This window comes from Coregonus clupeaformis, chromosome 21 (assembly GCF_020615455.1).
Source record: "Coregonus clupeaformis isolate EN_2021a chromosome 21, ASM2061545v1, whole genome shotgun sequence".
In the NCBI taxonomy this organism is placed as follows: domain Eukaryota; kingdom Metazoa; phylum Chordata; class Actinopteri; order Salmoniformes; family Salmonidae; genus Coregonus; species Coregonus clupeaformis.
This window is the reverse complement of record NC_059212.1, coordinates 18,324,442-18,338,980: the sequence shown is the minus strand read 5'-3', so window position 1 is coordinate 18,338,980 and position 14,539 is coordinate 18,324,442. Positions and strand designations below refer to the sequence as shown.

Below are 14,539 nucleotides of genomic sequence, written 5' to 3'. Positions count from 1 at the left end.
TTTAACGATGTAGTTTGTGACATCCTTCCACAATAACTTTGAGCCGCAATAACAGCACAATAACCATACCATTTTGACTTGTAGGTTAATGGCAGCAAAGGATCGTCACAAGGTAAGTCATCAGATATTCCATTGTACGCAAGACATACATTATACTCTTGTGATAATGAATCTGATCATACAGTTGAAGTCGGAAGTTTACATACACTTAGGTTGGAGTCATTAAAACTTGTTTTTCAACCACTCCACAAATTTCTTGTTAACAAACTATAGTTTTGGCAAGTCGGTTAGGACATCTACTTTGTGCATGACACAAGTAATTTTTCCAACAATTGTTTACAGACAGATTATTTCACTTATAATTCACTGTATCACAATTCCAGTGGGTCAGAAGTTTACGTACACTAAGTTGACTGTGCCTTTAAACAGCTTGGAAAATTCCAGAAAATGTTGTCATGGCTTTAGAAGCTTCTGATAGGCTAATTGACATCATTTGAGTCAATTGGAGGTGTACCTGTGGATGTATTTCAAGGCCTACCTTCAAACTCAGTGCCTCTTTGCTTGACATCATGGGAAAATCAAAAGAAATCATCCAAGACCTCAGAAATAAAATTGTAGACCTCCACAAGTCTGGTTCAAACTTGGGAGCAATTTCCAAACGCCTGAACGTACCACGTTCATCTGTACAAACAATAGTATGCAAGTATAAACACCATGGGACCACGCAGCCATCATACCGCACAGGAAGAAGACGCGTTAGGTCTCCTAGAGATGAACGTACTTTGGTGTGCGAAAAGTGCAAATCAATCCCAGAACAACAGCAAAGGACCTTGTGAAGATGCTGGGGGAAACAGGTACAAAAGTACCTATATCCACAGTAAAACGAGTCCTATATTGACATAACCTGAAATGCCGCTCAGCAAGGAAGAAGTCACTGCTCCAAAGCCGCCATTAAAAAGGCAGACTACGGTTTGCAACTGCACATGGGGACAAAGATCGTACTTTTTGGAGAAATGTCCTCTGGTCTGATGAAACAAAAATAGAACTGTTTGGCCATAATGACCATTGTTATGTTTGGAGGAAAAAGGGGTAGGCTTGCAAGCCGAAGAACACCATCCCAACCGTGAAGCACGGGGGCGGCAGCATCATGCTGTGGGGGTGCTTTGCTGCAGGAGGGACTGGTGCACTTCACAAAATAGATGGTATCATGAGGAAGGAAAATGACGTGGATATATTGAAGCAACATCTCAAGAAATCAGTCAGGAAGTTAAAGCTTGGTCGCAGATGGGTCTTCCAAATGGACAATGACCCCAAGCATACTTCCAAAGTTGTGGCAAAATGGCTTAAGGACAACAAAGTCAAGGTATTGGAGTGGCCATCACAATGCCCTGACCTCAATCCTATAGAAACGTTGTGGGCAGAACTGAAAAAGCGTGTGCAAGCAAGGAGGCCTACAAACCTGACTCAGTTACACCAGCTCTGTCAGGAGGAATGGGCCAAAATTCACCCAACTTATTGTGGGAAGCTTGTGGAAGGCTACCCGACACATTTGACCCAAGTTAAACAATTTAAAGGCAATGCTACCAAATACTAATTGAGTGTATGTAAACTTCTGAGCAACTGGGAATGTGATGAAAGAAATAAAAGCTGAAATAAATCATTCTCTCTACTATTATTCTGACATTTCACATTCTTAAAATAAAGTGGTGATCCGAACTGACCTAAAACAGGGAATTTTTACTAGGATTAAATGTCAGGAATTGTGAAAAACTGAGTTTAAATGTATTTGGCTAAGGTGTATGTAAACTTCCGACTTCAACTGTACATGGTGATCATCATAACAGTTTGATCACTAGTCTATGGAGAAATATTTTCAACATCTACATACAGATGAGCTCAGTTGTCTCATACACCTGTACTGTATTTCTATAAAGGTGGCAGGAGAGGAAACGGAGGTGCTAAAGGGGAAAAGGGAGAGGTTGGACTGCCTGGAACGCCTGGAGAACCAGGTATGTATGTGCAGCCAGGGGTGCAGTTTCTCCTCCATTTAACTTGTTTATTTGCAATTATTGCACTTGATTAGAACAGAAACTGTATGCATGAGCGTCCTCAGACGTGTTTGCAACCGACATACAAGATGACAGTTCAATAAGATGTGTCTTCTCCCTCATCAGATGATGTTCTACCAGAAGGCTTTGTAGTGAGTATTTTACCTTAACTTCTTTAAGGAACATTTACCGGTTCAAAATTCAAATACTGTATAAGTAGTGGAAATGTATGTTATGTTAAACTGTTATGCATGTCATAATATATGAATAGTCTGATTCAACCAAACTGTTTGTTCCTCAGGGAGAAAAAGGAGACGTGGGCTATAAAGGAATGAAAGGAGACAAGGGTGAACCTGGGTTGCCTGGCCCTCCAGGTCTTCCTGGGAGATCAGGCCTTGTGGTGAGTAATTACAGGCTCAAAATACTCAACAAAGTACAATATACATTTTACAAACTATAGTCAATGTAAATAGCAAAATACACTAATTTGCATACATGATAAAGCTATTAATTAGACATTTCTGTACATTTGACAGTGTCTCTGACCATTTTGTATATGCTTATGTAGGGGCCAAAAGGTGAGTCCATCGTTGGCACCCTTGGTCATCCTGGAGCTCCTGGTGAACCAGGGGTTCCTGGCATTGGACGACCAGGCTCTCGGGGGCCCCCTGGCCCTGCCGGACCCCCTGGACCACCCCCTGTCTATGGCTCAGGTAACTGTGCACTGTGTGCTCGCTAAAATACAACGTCTTAAACTTGGCCTTGCTGTCGAGTTCCATGTGTATGTATTTGAAAGGCACAAATGTATGTTTGGTAGACCTACAGTACACTGCTATACCTTTGTATTACTGTTCTATTTTTCAGCTGTCAGTATTCCTGGCCCACCTGGGCCTCCCGGTCCTCCTGGCATTACTGGCTATGAAAACCCGGTAAGACAACCAGTAGGGTACTTCCTTATATACTCACCAAGTCAGCATAGGTAAACACACAGGGAAATGTGTGTTTGTGTGTACCTACTTGTGTGTGGGTTTGCGTGTGCACTAGTTCTCACATTGTCACCATGGATTGGCTTGAGTAGCGATATCCAGATGATTCAGTGTGAACTTCCTCTCTTCTCGCCCCAGGTGACCACATACAGGAACACCAACACTCTGATGAGGGAGAGCCACCGTGCTGCAGAGGGCTCCATGGCCTACGTCTCAGACAAGGGAGAACTCTACATTAGAACTAGAGATGGCTGGCGCAAGGTTCAGGTACTGCATGCCTTTACAGTCCCACAATCCCACAGTGATGTCTCCAATTAATTAAAGCCTTTGATATGGCTAAATTCAAAGCAAATTGTGATGTTGCCTGTGCTTATTCAGTGAGGTGTGTCCTGTCTACCCAGCTTGGTGAGCTGATCCTCGTCCCAGCAGAGAGCCCATCCTCTGCAGTGTCCCAGGCCCTGAGCAGACCAGGAGATCGCAGCAGACCCCACAGGCCACACAGCCAGGTACTTTGGCTACAGTAACACACAACCCGCTGTGGTTACATTGAACACTACATCCGATCTCTCTTCACAGTCTATTATGAATGTTTAAATTCTGATTTCATTATTCACAGTGTCAATCTGCGCTTGTGTCTGTTTTTTTAGGAACTAGTTGGAACTAGCTACGTGCCCAACTATAATGTCCTACCTAATACAGTACACTCAGTACCAGGGGTAAGGTGGAATTTAAACCTCTCAGTTGCACATAGTCACCATGGACTTGCTTGAGGTGTGTTGTCTATGTTTACGTCCATTGACTTTTGCCCCCCTCAGCTGCACCTGGTGGCCCTGAATGCTCCGTTCTCTGGGGATATGCGTGGCATCCGGGGGGCAGACTTCCAGTGCTACCAGCAGGCCCGAGCCATAGGTCTCACTGCCACCTACAGAGCCTTCCTGTCCTCACACCTCCAGGACCTGGCCACTATCGTCAAGAAGGGAGACCGCTACAACATGCCCGTCATCAACCTCAAGGTACAGTTGTTGTCTCTTATGACAACTAAAACATAAACAATGGACTGATAGGTCCTTAGTTTTTTGGTTATGATGCGGTTGTTGAAAATAAAGCAAAGCCAGTTCAGAAAGGGAACCCAAAATTAGATGCTAGTAACAATCACGCTTACCTTATTTGGCGGTCTATTTCATCTGACTGGTTCTGCTCACACATCCTGTGTTAGGCTATGGTTCAACCCAGCACTCAGAGAAACAACACGACAAAGGGAGTGGAAGAAACAAAAATATTTAATCAAAGTTAAAATTGTCTTAGTCCAAAAACAACTGAAGTAAAGGAACAGAGTGGGCTAGTCGGCTCCGGAGGAAGGAGAGGCTGAGGCAGGCAGGCAGGCAGGCAGGCAGGCAGACCGACAGGCAGGAAGGCAGGCAGGTTGGGAGATATGTCCGAAACTAAAGACAAAACAAACGACAGGTTAAGGAGAGTGGAGAGCCAGGCTGAAGACAAAGACAAAATAACTTTACTGGTGAGCCAAGTTACCGCTCTGGTAAGAACAACGATCTGGCGCCGGTGGAGAGCCATGCCCAGGAATAAGTAGTGCAGGTTGATGAGAGAATAGGATGCAGCTGCGTAGGCAGGAATCACTGGAAACAACCCGCAGCTGCACAGGAGAGGCAGATCCTGAGCACGCCCCTGATCCACTCCAGACACACCCACATAAAGGGGACAAACACACATACAGATACAACAGAAAAAGAGGGGACAAAACAAGGAGGAAGGGAAACAGAAAAGGGAGAGACAAGCTGCCCACATAACAGTACCCCCCTCAATGGTCGCCACCTGGCGACCCACCAGGCCTGTCAGGGTTGTCGTGATGGAAGTCCGTGATCAGCTGAGGATCCAACACAAAACGCTTAGGGACCCAAGACCTCTCCTCTGGTCCATAACCTTCCCAATCGACTAGGTATTGGAGACCCCTACCCCGCCTCCGAGAGTCCAGGAGCCTACTGACGGTGTAGGCCGGATGGTCGTCAATGAGGCGAACAGGTGGAGGTGGATCAGCCGGCGGACACAAAAGGCTGGAGGACACAGGTTTCAGTTGGGAGACGTGGAAAGTAGGGTGTATCTTCATGGCTGAAGGCAACTTCAAACGAACCGCAGCGGGGTTAATGATGGACTCCACCACAAACGGACCCAGGTACCGAGGGAGACAGCTTGCGTGATTTGGTACGAAGAGGTACGTTCTTAGATGACAGCCAAACCTCTTGACCAGGATGAAACACAGGTGCGGGAGTCCTGCTCCTATCCGCTGTTGTCTTGTTCCTGTCGGTGGTCCGAAGCAATGCTTCCCGAGCGTCGCTCCACACTCTCTGGCAGCGGCGGAGGTTCTCCTGAACCGAAGGAACAGCCAATTCCTTCTCCTGAGCAGGAAACAGAGGGGGTTGATAACCCATGGTAACCTCGAAGGGTGAAAGACCGGTGGCAGAGGCGGTGAGGGAGTTGTGGGCGTACTCTATCCAGGGCAGATGTTTGGCCCAGGATGATGGATGTTGAGCAGCCACACAACGAAGGGTTGCTTCGAGGTTTTGATTGGCTCTTTCTGTTTGACCGTTGGTCTGGGGATGAAACCCTGAGGACAGACTAACGGAAGCACCCAAAGCAGAACAGAAAACCTTCCAAACACGGGAAGTAAACTGTGGGCCTCTATCAGATACGATGTCCACAGGTATTCCATGGGGACGGAATACATGTTGGACTAGGAGGTCCGCTGTCTCACTGGCAGATGGTAATTTTGGTAATGCTATATAGTGGACAGATTTAGAGAATCTGTCCACAATGGTAAGTATAGTATCATTACCTTCAGACTTGGGTAGGCCGGTGACAAAATCCATGGCAATGTGGGACCAGGGACGGCTGGGAACTGGGAGGGGTAGCAGCAGCCCCGAAGGGGACTGATGGGAGGCTTTGCCCCGAGCACAGGTTGAACAGGCTGCCACAAAAGCCCGAACGTCAGTTTCCATTGAAGGCCACCAAAAATGTCTCCTAAGCAGCGTCAACGTGCGTCTCATCCCAGGGTGACCAGCAAAACGGGAGGTGTGAATCCACTGCAACACCTGAGACCGGACCGTCTCGGGAACAAAGAGTAGGTTGGGAGGTCCATCACCCGGTCCCGGGTCCGTGGCAAGTGCAGTCTTCACAAGAGACTCGATCTCCCACTGAACAGCCGCCACGACGCATGAGGAAGGCAGGACTGCCTCAGGCTCGCTGGTCTCCGAAGGGTCAGCAAACTGGCGGGACAAAGCATCTGGTTTAACATTTCTTGACCCCGGTCTGTATGTAAGAATAAAGTTAAACCTACTAAAAAACAGGGCCCATCTGGCTTGGCGTGAGTTGAGTCTCTTAGTGGCTTGGATGTAAGCCAAGTTTTTGTGGTCAGTCCAGACCACAAACGGCAGTTCAGCTCCATCCAGCCAGTGCCGCCATTCTTCCAGTGCAAGCTTGACCGCCAGCAGTTCCCGGTTTCCAACGTCAGTAATTCCGTTCTGTGGGTGACAATTTCTTGGAGAAAAAAGCACAGGGGTGAAGCTTTTGGTCAGTGGGGGAGCGCTGGGAGAGGACTGCTCCCACACCTGAGTCCGACGCGTCCACCTCCACAACAAACTGCAGAGAGGTATTGGGGTGTATCAACACGGGGGAGGTGGAAAACAGTTCCTTCAAAACCCCCTACCGCCTGCTCCGCCTCAGGGGACCACCGAAAAGGGACTTTAGGAGATGTGAGTCTTGTAAGGGGTGCCACCACTCTACTAAAACCCTTAATGAATCTACGGTAGAAGTTAGCAAAGCCCAAAAATCGTTGAAGTTGCTTACGGGTGGTGGGTGTGGGCCATTCCGTCACTGCCCGGATCTTCTCGGGGTCCGCCTTCACCTGCCCGCTCTCAATTATGAATCCAAGGAACGATGTAGACTGTTTGTGGAACTCACACTTCTCTGCTTTGACGTACAGCTTGTTCTCCAAGAGCCGTTGAAGGACTTGACGGACGTGTGACTCATGCTCCTCGGGTGACTTGGAAAAACAAGAATATCATCCAGGTATACAAAGACAAAACGGTTCAAAAAATCCCTAAGAACATCGTTCACCATGGCTTGAAAACCGCAGGGGCATTTGAAAGCCCAAAGGGCATGACCAAATACTCAAAATGTCCCAGTGGAGTGTTGAAAGCGGTTTTCCACTCATCTCCCTTTCGGATTCGGACAAGGTGATAAGCATTCCTGAGGTCGAGCTTGGAAAACACTGTGGCGCCATGCAGAGGTTCAAAAGCTGAGTTGATGAGTGGAAGGGGATACTTGTTTTTAACAGTTATGTTGTTTAAACCCCTGAAATCGATACAGGGGCGTAACGACTTGTCCTTCTTTTCCACGAAAAAGAAACCTGCACCCAAAGGAGACGACGAGGACGGATTATGCCCGAGACCAGAGAATCACCAATGTACTGCTCCATTGCCTCTCTTTCCGGTCGGGACAGATTGTATAACCGACTAGAGGGCAAGGGAGCACCAGGAAGCAGTTCAATAGGGCAATCATAAGGCCTATGTGGTGGTAGAGACAGAGCCTTGTCCTTACTGAAAACCTCCGCTAAGTCATGGTATTCTTTGGGGACAGATGACAGATCAAGAGGAGCTGAGGGAGGAGTTGGGTTACACTTAGTGGGGGGAACCGCTGACCTCAGGCACTCGGAATGGCAGTTAGTGCTCCAACTGAGAATGGTGTGACGTGTCCAATCAATTTGTGGGTTGTGAAGAGCCAACCAGGGGAAGCCAAGGATTAGGGAGGTAGCTGAGCCAGACATAACTCTTAGCTGAATGCTTTCACAATGATTGCCAGAAATCACTAGGGGAAACGGGGGTGGTTTGATGAGTTATCTCCGCGAGGAGGCGCCCATCAAGGGCTGTGACCCGAATGGGGGTAGGTAGTGGCTCCATGGGGATACGAGCTTGTGTAACGAACTGGTGGCTAATAAAGTTATCTTCTGCACCTGAGTCTATGAGAGCTGAGAGTGGCAGGGAATGACTCTGGAAACGTAAGGTTACAGGTACTTGTAATCGGGGAATGATGGGTTCAGGATCTAACTCTGGGCTCGCAAGTAGACCCACCGTTACGAGCGAGCCTTGTCTTTTGGCCGCTTAGGGCATGTAGCCAGAATGTGTGTGGCGTCTCCACAGTACAGGCACTCACCCGCCTGGAGGCGCCGTTGCCGCTCTGCTGGAGGTAGTCGAGCTCGACCCACTTGCATAGGTTCCTCCTCTGTGCTCGGGATGGAATCAGGAACAAGAAGCTGCCGACTCCGGAGAGGCGAGACTCGAGTGGTTGAAGGCTGGGGAACTCGTCCTCCTAGATGTGGCCGATCGCCTCTCTCCCGACGCCTCTCCCGCAACCGATTGTCTAGCTTGATGGACAGGGAAACGAGAGAATGTAAATCATGTGGCTCATCACGAGCAGCCAGTTCATCCTTAATGGCTTCATTCAAACCGTTTAGAAATGCTCCTTGAAGTGCCACATTGTTCCACTTGGAGTCCGCTGCCAACGTCCAGAACTCAATAGAGTACTCTGCCACACTGTTAGAACCCTGCCTCAAATTAAAAAGTATCTTGGAGGAATTACCCACATGGTCAGGATGGTCAAAAACAGTCTTCAATTTAGCAGAGAAATCAGCAAAAGTCAATCCAGTCAAAGTTTGATCTGAGCACACAGCCTCAGCCCAAACCAGAGCTTTCCCTCTTAACAGCCCCAGAACATAATGTACCTTAGATGAATCAGTAGAAAACGACAGTGGTCTCTGCCGAAAAATCAAGTCACACTGAAGCAAAAATCCCCGGCACTTGTCCAATTCTCCATTGAACGGTTCAGGCGACGTGACAGGGGGTTCCCGACGGAACGAAGCCTGCCTAGTGTCCGAGGAAACAACTTGGGGTGCATCAAACTGGGGGTCAGAGAGAGATGGAGAACTGATAACAGACAATTTAGAGACGTGTGTAGTTAACTGAGTCACCTGGTTCAGCAGTTGATGATTATCTTCCACAAGAGTCCGAATCAACTGGTCATGCTGTCCTAGCAACGTTCCTTGAGCCTGGATAGCTTGTTGGAAGCTGTCTTTGTTTGCCCCGTGCTGTTTCTCTGTTGGGTCCATGGCCAGATCGTTCCGTTAGGCTATGGTTCAACCCAGCACTCAGAGAAACAACACGACAAAGGGAGTGGAAGAAACAAAAATATTTAATCAAAGTTAAAATTGTCTTAGTCCAAAAACAACTGAAGTAAAGGAACAGAGTGGGCTAGTCGGCTCCGGAGGAAGGAGAGGCTGAGGCAGGCAGGCAGGCAGGCAGGCAGGCAGGCAGGCAGGCAGGCAGACCGACAGGCAGGAAGGCAGGCAGGTTGGGAGATATGTCCGAAACTAAAGACAAAACAAACGACAGGTTAAGGAGAGTGGAGAGCCAGGCTGAAGACAAAGACAAAATAACTTTACTGGTGAGCCAAGTTACCGCTCTGGTAAGAACAACGATCTGGCGCCGGTGGAGAGCCATGCCCAGGAATAAGTAGTGCAGGTTGATGAGAGAATAGGATGCAGCTGCGTAGGCAGGAATCACTGGAAACAACCCGCAGCTGCACAGGAGAGGCAGATCCTGAGCACGCCCCCTGATCCACTCCAGACACACCCACATAAAGGGGACAAACACACATACAGATACAACAGAAAAAGAGGGGACAAAACAAGGAGGAAGGGAAACAGAAAAGGGAGAGACAAGCTGCCCACATAACATCCTGCTGCTGCTTGCTGCTAGGATGTGTTTGTTTATTTTGCTCCCACCACCCCAGCCTCCACCTGTTAGGTTCTGTTTTCCTGCTAGGGGATTGGTACTGTATAGCCATCCGCGCTCCCTGCTTGTAGGTCATTTGATATATTGACCTTTGCTTGGACAGTGAGCTACCCTGAAGGAGCAGAGCCTATATTACCAAGACTTGTATTATTCATTCTTTAATAAATAGTTAAACATATTTCTACGTGGTGTTTCCTTTCTGAACTACAGGAAGTCTGTGACTGTAAATGGAGCTTTAACCATATATTTTACACAGGGAGAGGTGATCTATAGCAGCTGGATGAACATCTTCTCTGGGAACGGAGGCATGTTTGACCCATCCATCCCCATCTACTCCTTTGAAGGACGGAACGTCATGACGGACACTACTTGGTGAGTGACCAGCTTTGGCTGACCCCTTAAAAGACATACAGAGAACAATCACAGATTGGGATATTTAGGTGAACATCGATGAAAGTCACTCTGGATAGGAGTGTCTGTAAATGTAAAATGTCAAAGGTCTGTGTTTAACTCTCTGTGTGTGTTTTCTGTGAACACAGGCCTCAGAAGCTGGTGTGGCATGGCTCCAGTACGGTGGGCATCCGTGTGACCACTAACTACTGCGAGGCGTGGCGAGCGGGTGACATGGCGGTGACGGGCCAGGCCTCGCTCCTCCAGACAGGCAGACTTCTGGGCCAACACACCCGCAGCTGCTCTAACCATTTCATAGTGCTGTGTATTGAGAACAGCTACATTGACCACAGGAGGTCTAATTAACCTCAACACACATACATCTAGTATATACTCTCACTCACTCACACACTAACGAGTCTCCTATTAACAAAGAGCAGCTATGTGCTGGACCACATGAGGCACTGTCACACACCACAGCACTCAGCTATCTACAACAAACAGATAGAGCAGCTTCATACTGACCACAGATTAAACTACCCCTCTTCATTCACCTCTCATTATTAACCTCCCATCAACACAGCATCACTGCATTGCACTGGTCACTAATGTATGTTTACTGTTTCTTTAAGAAAGGTGTAAATATAATGTAAATTGCTTCCTGTCAAAAGCACTGCATCACTCCAATTCACTGTGTTTCAATTGACTGAAGAAGGAATGCCAAAGAACTGGTGATCAGCAACCAACCGACTAACCCACATTGTTTCTGCTGGAGTAGCCTTTAACCCACAGTTTAGTTTTGTTGGTTTGCTCATTCGAGTCTTATTCTTAAGTGCTTAGTAGAGTAGTTTGCATAGAGACAGCAACCATTCTAACCTTTTGTGGTTTACTGTATTAGACCCCAAAACAATATGATGAAATTAGGACGACTGGTCTTTTCTGTTTTCCGTGATGAAAATGAATAATGAAATACCAGGATGTTGCTCCCTCAGGCCTTGAAGTCATTTAGATGCACTGTGAGTTGATTTGAATAGTTTGCGGTTTCCATATCCATGAAGGCTTTTTGTCTGTGAAAATTGTTAAGGGTTTTTATGTTGCAAGCGACTTTGTCTTAGTATTTAAGTTGAATTCTATGTATCATATTTGTATTTATACTGTAACAGCACATAATCTTAAATGTGGCAGCACATAGGTTCACTTTGAAAATTAAATTAAATTGGACGTGTATATACAGTGGGGAGAACAAGTATTTGATACACTGCCGATTTTGCAGGTTTTCCTACTTACAAAGCATGTAGAGGTCTGTACTTTTTATCATAGGTACACTTCAACTGTGAGAGACGTAATCTAAAACAAAAATGCAGAAAATCACATTGTATGATTTTTAAGTAATTAATTTGCATTTTATTGCATGACATAAGTATTTGATCACCTATCAACCAGTAAGAATTCCGGCTCTCAGAGACCTGTTAGTTTTTCTTTAAGAAGCCCTCCTGTTCTCCAGTCATTACCTGTATTAACTGCACCTGTTTGAACTCGTTACCTGTATAAAAGACACCTTTCCACACACTCAATCAAACAGACTCCAACCTCTCCACAATGGCCAAGACCAGAGAGCTGTGTAAGGACATCAGGGATCAAATTGTAGACCTGCACAAGGCTGGGATGGGCTACAGGACAATAGACAAGCAGCTTGGTGAGAAGGCAACAACTGTTGGCGCAATTATTAGAAAATGGAAGAAGTTCAAGATGACGGTCAATCACCCTCGGTCTGGGGCTCCATGCAAGATCTCACCTTGTGGGGCATCAATGATCATGAGGAAGGTGAGGGATCAGCCCAGAACTACATGGCAGGACCTGGTCAATGACCTGAAGAGAGCTAGGACCACAGTCTCAAAGAAAACCATTAGTAACACACTACGCCGTCATGGATTAAAATCCTGCAGCGCAAGCAAAGGTCCCCCCTGCTCAAGCCAGTGCATGTCCAGGCCCGTCTGAAGTTTGCCAATGACCATCTGGATGATCCAGAGGAGGAATGGGAGAAGGTCATGTGGTCTGATGAGACAAAAATAGAGCTTTTTGGTCTAAACTCCACTCGCCGTGTTTGGAGGAAGAAGAAGTATTAGTACAACCCCAAGAACACCATCCCAACTGTGAAGCATGGAGGTGGAAACATCATTCTTTGGGGATGCTTTTCTGCAAAGGGGACAGGACGACTGCACCGTATTGAGGGGAGGATGGATGGGGCCATGTATCGCGAGATCTTGGCCAACAACCTCCTTCCCTCAGTAAGAGCATTGAAGATGGAGTCGTGGCTGGGTCTTCCAGGATGACAACGACCCGAAACACACAGCCAGGGCAACTAAGGAGTGGCTCCGTAAGAAGCATCTCAAGGTCCTGGAGTGGCCTAGCCAGTCTCCAGACCTGAACCCAATAGAAAATCTTTGGAGGGAGCTGAAAGTCCGTATTGCCCAGCGACAGCCCCGAAACCTGAAGGATCTGGAGAAGGTCTGTATGGAGGAGTGGGCCAAAATCCCTGCTGCAGTGTGTGCAAACCTGGTCAAGACCTACAGGAAATGTATGATCTCTGTAATTGCAAACAAAGGTTTCTGTACCAAATATTAAATTCTGCTTTTCTGATGTATCAAATAATTATGTCATGCAATAAAATGCAAATTAATTACTTAAAAATCATACAATGTGATTTTCTGGATTTTTGTTTTAGATTCCGTCTCTCACAGTTGAAGTGTACCTATGATAAAAATTACAGACCTCTACATGCTTTGTAAGTAGGAAAACCTGCAAAATCGGCAGTGTATCAAATACTTGTTCTCCCCACTGTATATACAGTACCAGTCAAAAGTTTGGACACACCTACTCATTCAAGGGTTTTTCTTTATTTTTACTATTTTCTACATTGTAGAATAATAGTGAAGACATCGAAACTATGAAATAACACATATGGAATCATGTAGTAACCAAAAAAAGTGTTAAACAATATATATATATGTGAGATTCTTCAAATAGCCACCCTTTGCCTTGATGACAGCTTTGCACACTCTTGGCATTCTCTCAACCAGCTTCACCTGGAATGCTTTTCCAACAGTCTTGAAGGAGTTCCCACATATGCTGAGCACTTGTTGGCTGCTTTTCCTTCACTCTGCGGTCCGACTCATCCTAAACCATCTCAATTGGGTTGAGGTCGGGGGATTGTGGAGGCCAGGTCATCTGATGCAGCACTCCATCACTCTCCTTCTTGGTAAAATAGCCCTTACACAGCCTGGAGGTGTGTTGGGTCATTGTCCTGTTGAAAAACAAATGATAGTCCCACTAAGCCCAAACCAGATGGGATGGCATATCGCTGCAGAATGCTGTGGTATACATGCTGGTTAAGTGTGTCTTGAATTCTAAATAAATCACAGACAGTGTCACCAGCAAAGCACCCCCACACCATAACACCTCCTCGTCCATGCTTTACGGTGGGAAATACACATGCTGGGATCATCCGTTCACCCACACCGCGTCTCACAAAGACACGGCGGAAGTAACCAAAAATCTCAAATTTGGACTCCAAACCAAAGGACAAATTTCCACGGGTCAAATGTCCATTGCTCATGTTTCTTGGCCCAAGCAAGTTTCTTATTATTATTGGTGTCCTTTAGTAGTGGTTTCTTTGCAGCAATTTGACCATGAAGGCCTGATTCACACAGTCTCCTCTGAACAGTTGATGTTGAGATGTGTCTGTTACTTGAACTCTGTGAAGCATTTATTTGGGCTGCAATTTCTGAGGCTGGTAATAATAATAATATAATATGCCATTTAGCAGACGCTTTTATCCAAAGCAACTTACAGTCATGTGTGCATTCTTTTTTACATATGGGTGGTCCCGGGGATCGAACCCACTACCCTGGCGTTACAAGCGCCATGCTCTACCAATTGAGCTACAGAGGACCATGGTAACTCTAATGAACTTATCCTCTGCAGCAGAGGTAACTCTGGGTCTTCCATTCCTGTGGCGGTCCTCAGGAGAGCCAGTTTCGTCATAGCGCTTGATGGTTTTTGCGACTGCAAAGTTCTTGCAATTTTCCGTATTGACTGACCTTCATGTCTTAAAGTAATGATGGACTGTCGTTTATTTTTGCTTATTTGAGCTGTTCTTGCAATAATATAGACTTGGTATTTTACCAAATAGGGCTATCTTCTGTATACCCCCCCATACCTTGTCACAACACAACTGATTGGCTCAAACACATGA

General features: G+C 46.5%; 1 protein-coding gene across 4 annotated transcripts in view; it reads left to right on the top strand.

Annotated features, from left to right (window-relative positions):
* LOC121535277 (collagen alpha-1(XVIII) chain-like) overlaps positions 1–11,517 on the top strand; it is a 60,245-nt gene extending 48,728 nt beyond the window's left edge. For all 4 annotated transcript variants that reach the window (XM_041842167.1, XM_041842165.1, XM_041842166.1 and 1 more), the window contains 12 exons: positions 85–112; positions 1,935–2,009; positions 2,175–2,200; positions 2,350–2,448; positions 2,617–2,761; positions 2,913–2,977; positions 3,173–3,301; positions 3,436–3,540; positions 3,682–3,750; positions 3,850–4,047; positions 10,151–10,266; positions 10,434–11,517. In XM_041842167.1, coding sequence (XP_041698101.1) covers positions 85–112; positions 1,935–2,009; positions 2,175–2,200; positions 2,350–2,448; positions 2,617–2,761; positions 2,913–2,977; positions 3,173–3,301; positions 3,436–3,540; positions 3,682–3,750; positions 3,850–4,047; positions 10,151–10,266; positions 10,434–10,650 — 1,272 coding nt within the window. In that variant the 3' untranslated portion in view covers positions 10,651–11,517. The remainder of the gene's footprint in view (positions 1–84; positions 113–1,934; positions 2,010–2,174; positions 2,201–2,349; positions 2,449–2,616; positions 2,762–2,912; positions 2,978–3,172; positions 3,302–3,435; positions 3,541–3,681; positions 3,751–3,849; positions 4,048–10,150; positions 10,267–10,433) is intronic.
* The last annotated feature ends 3,022 nt before the right edge of the window (positions 11,518–14,539 follow it).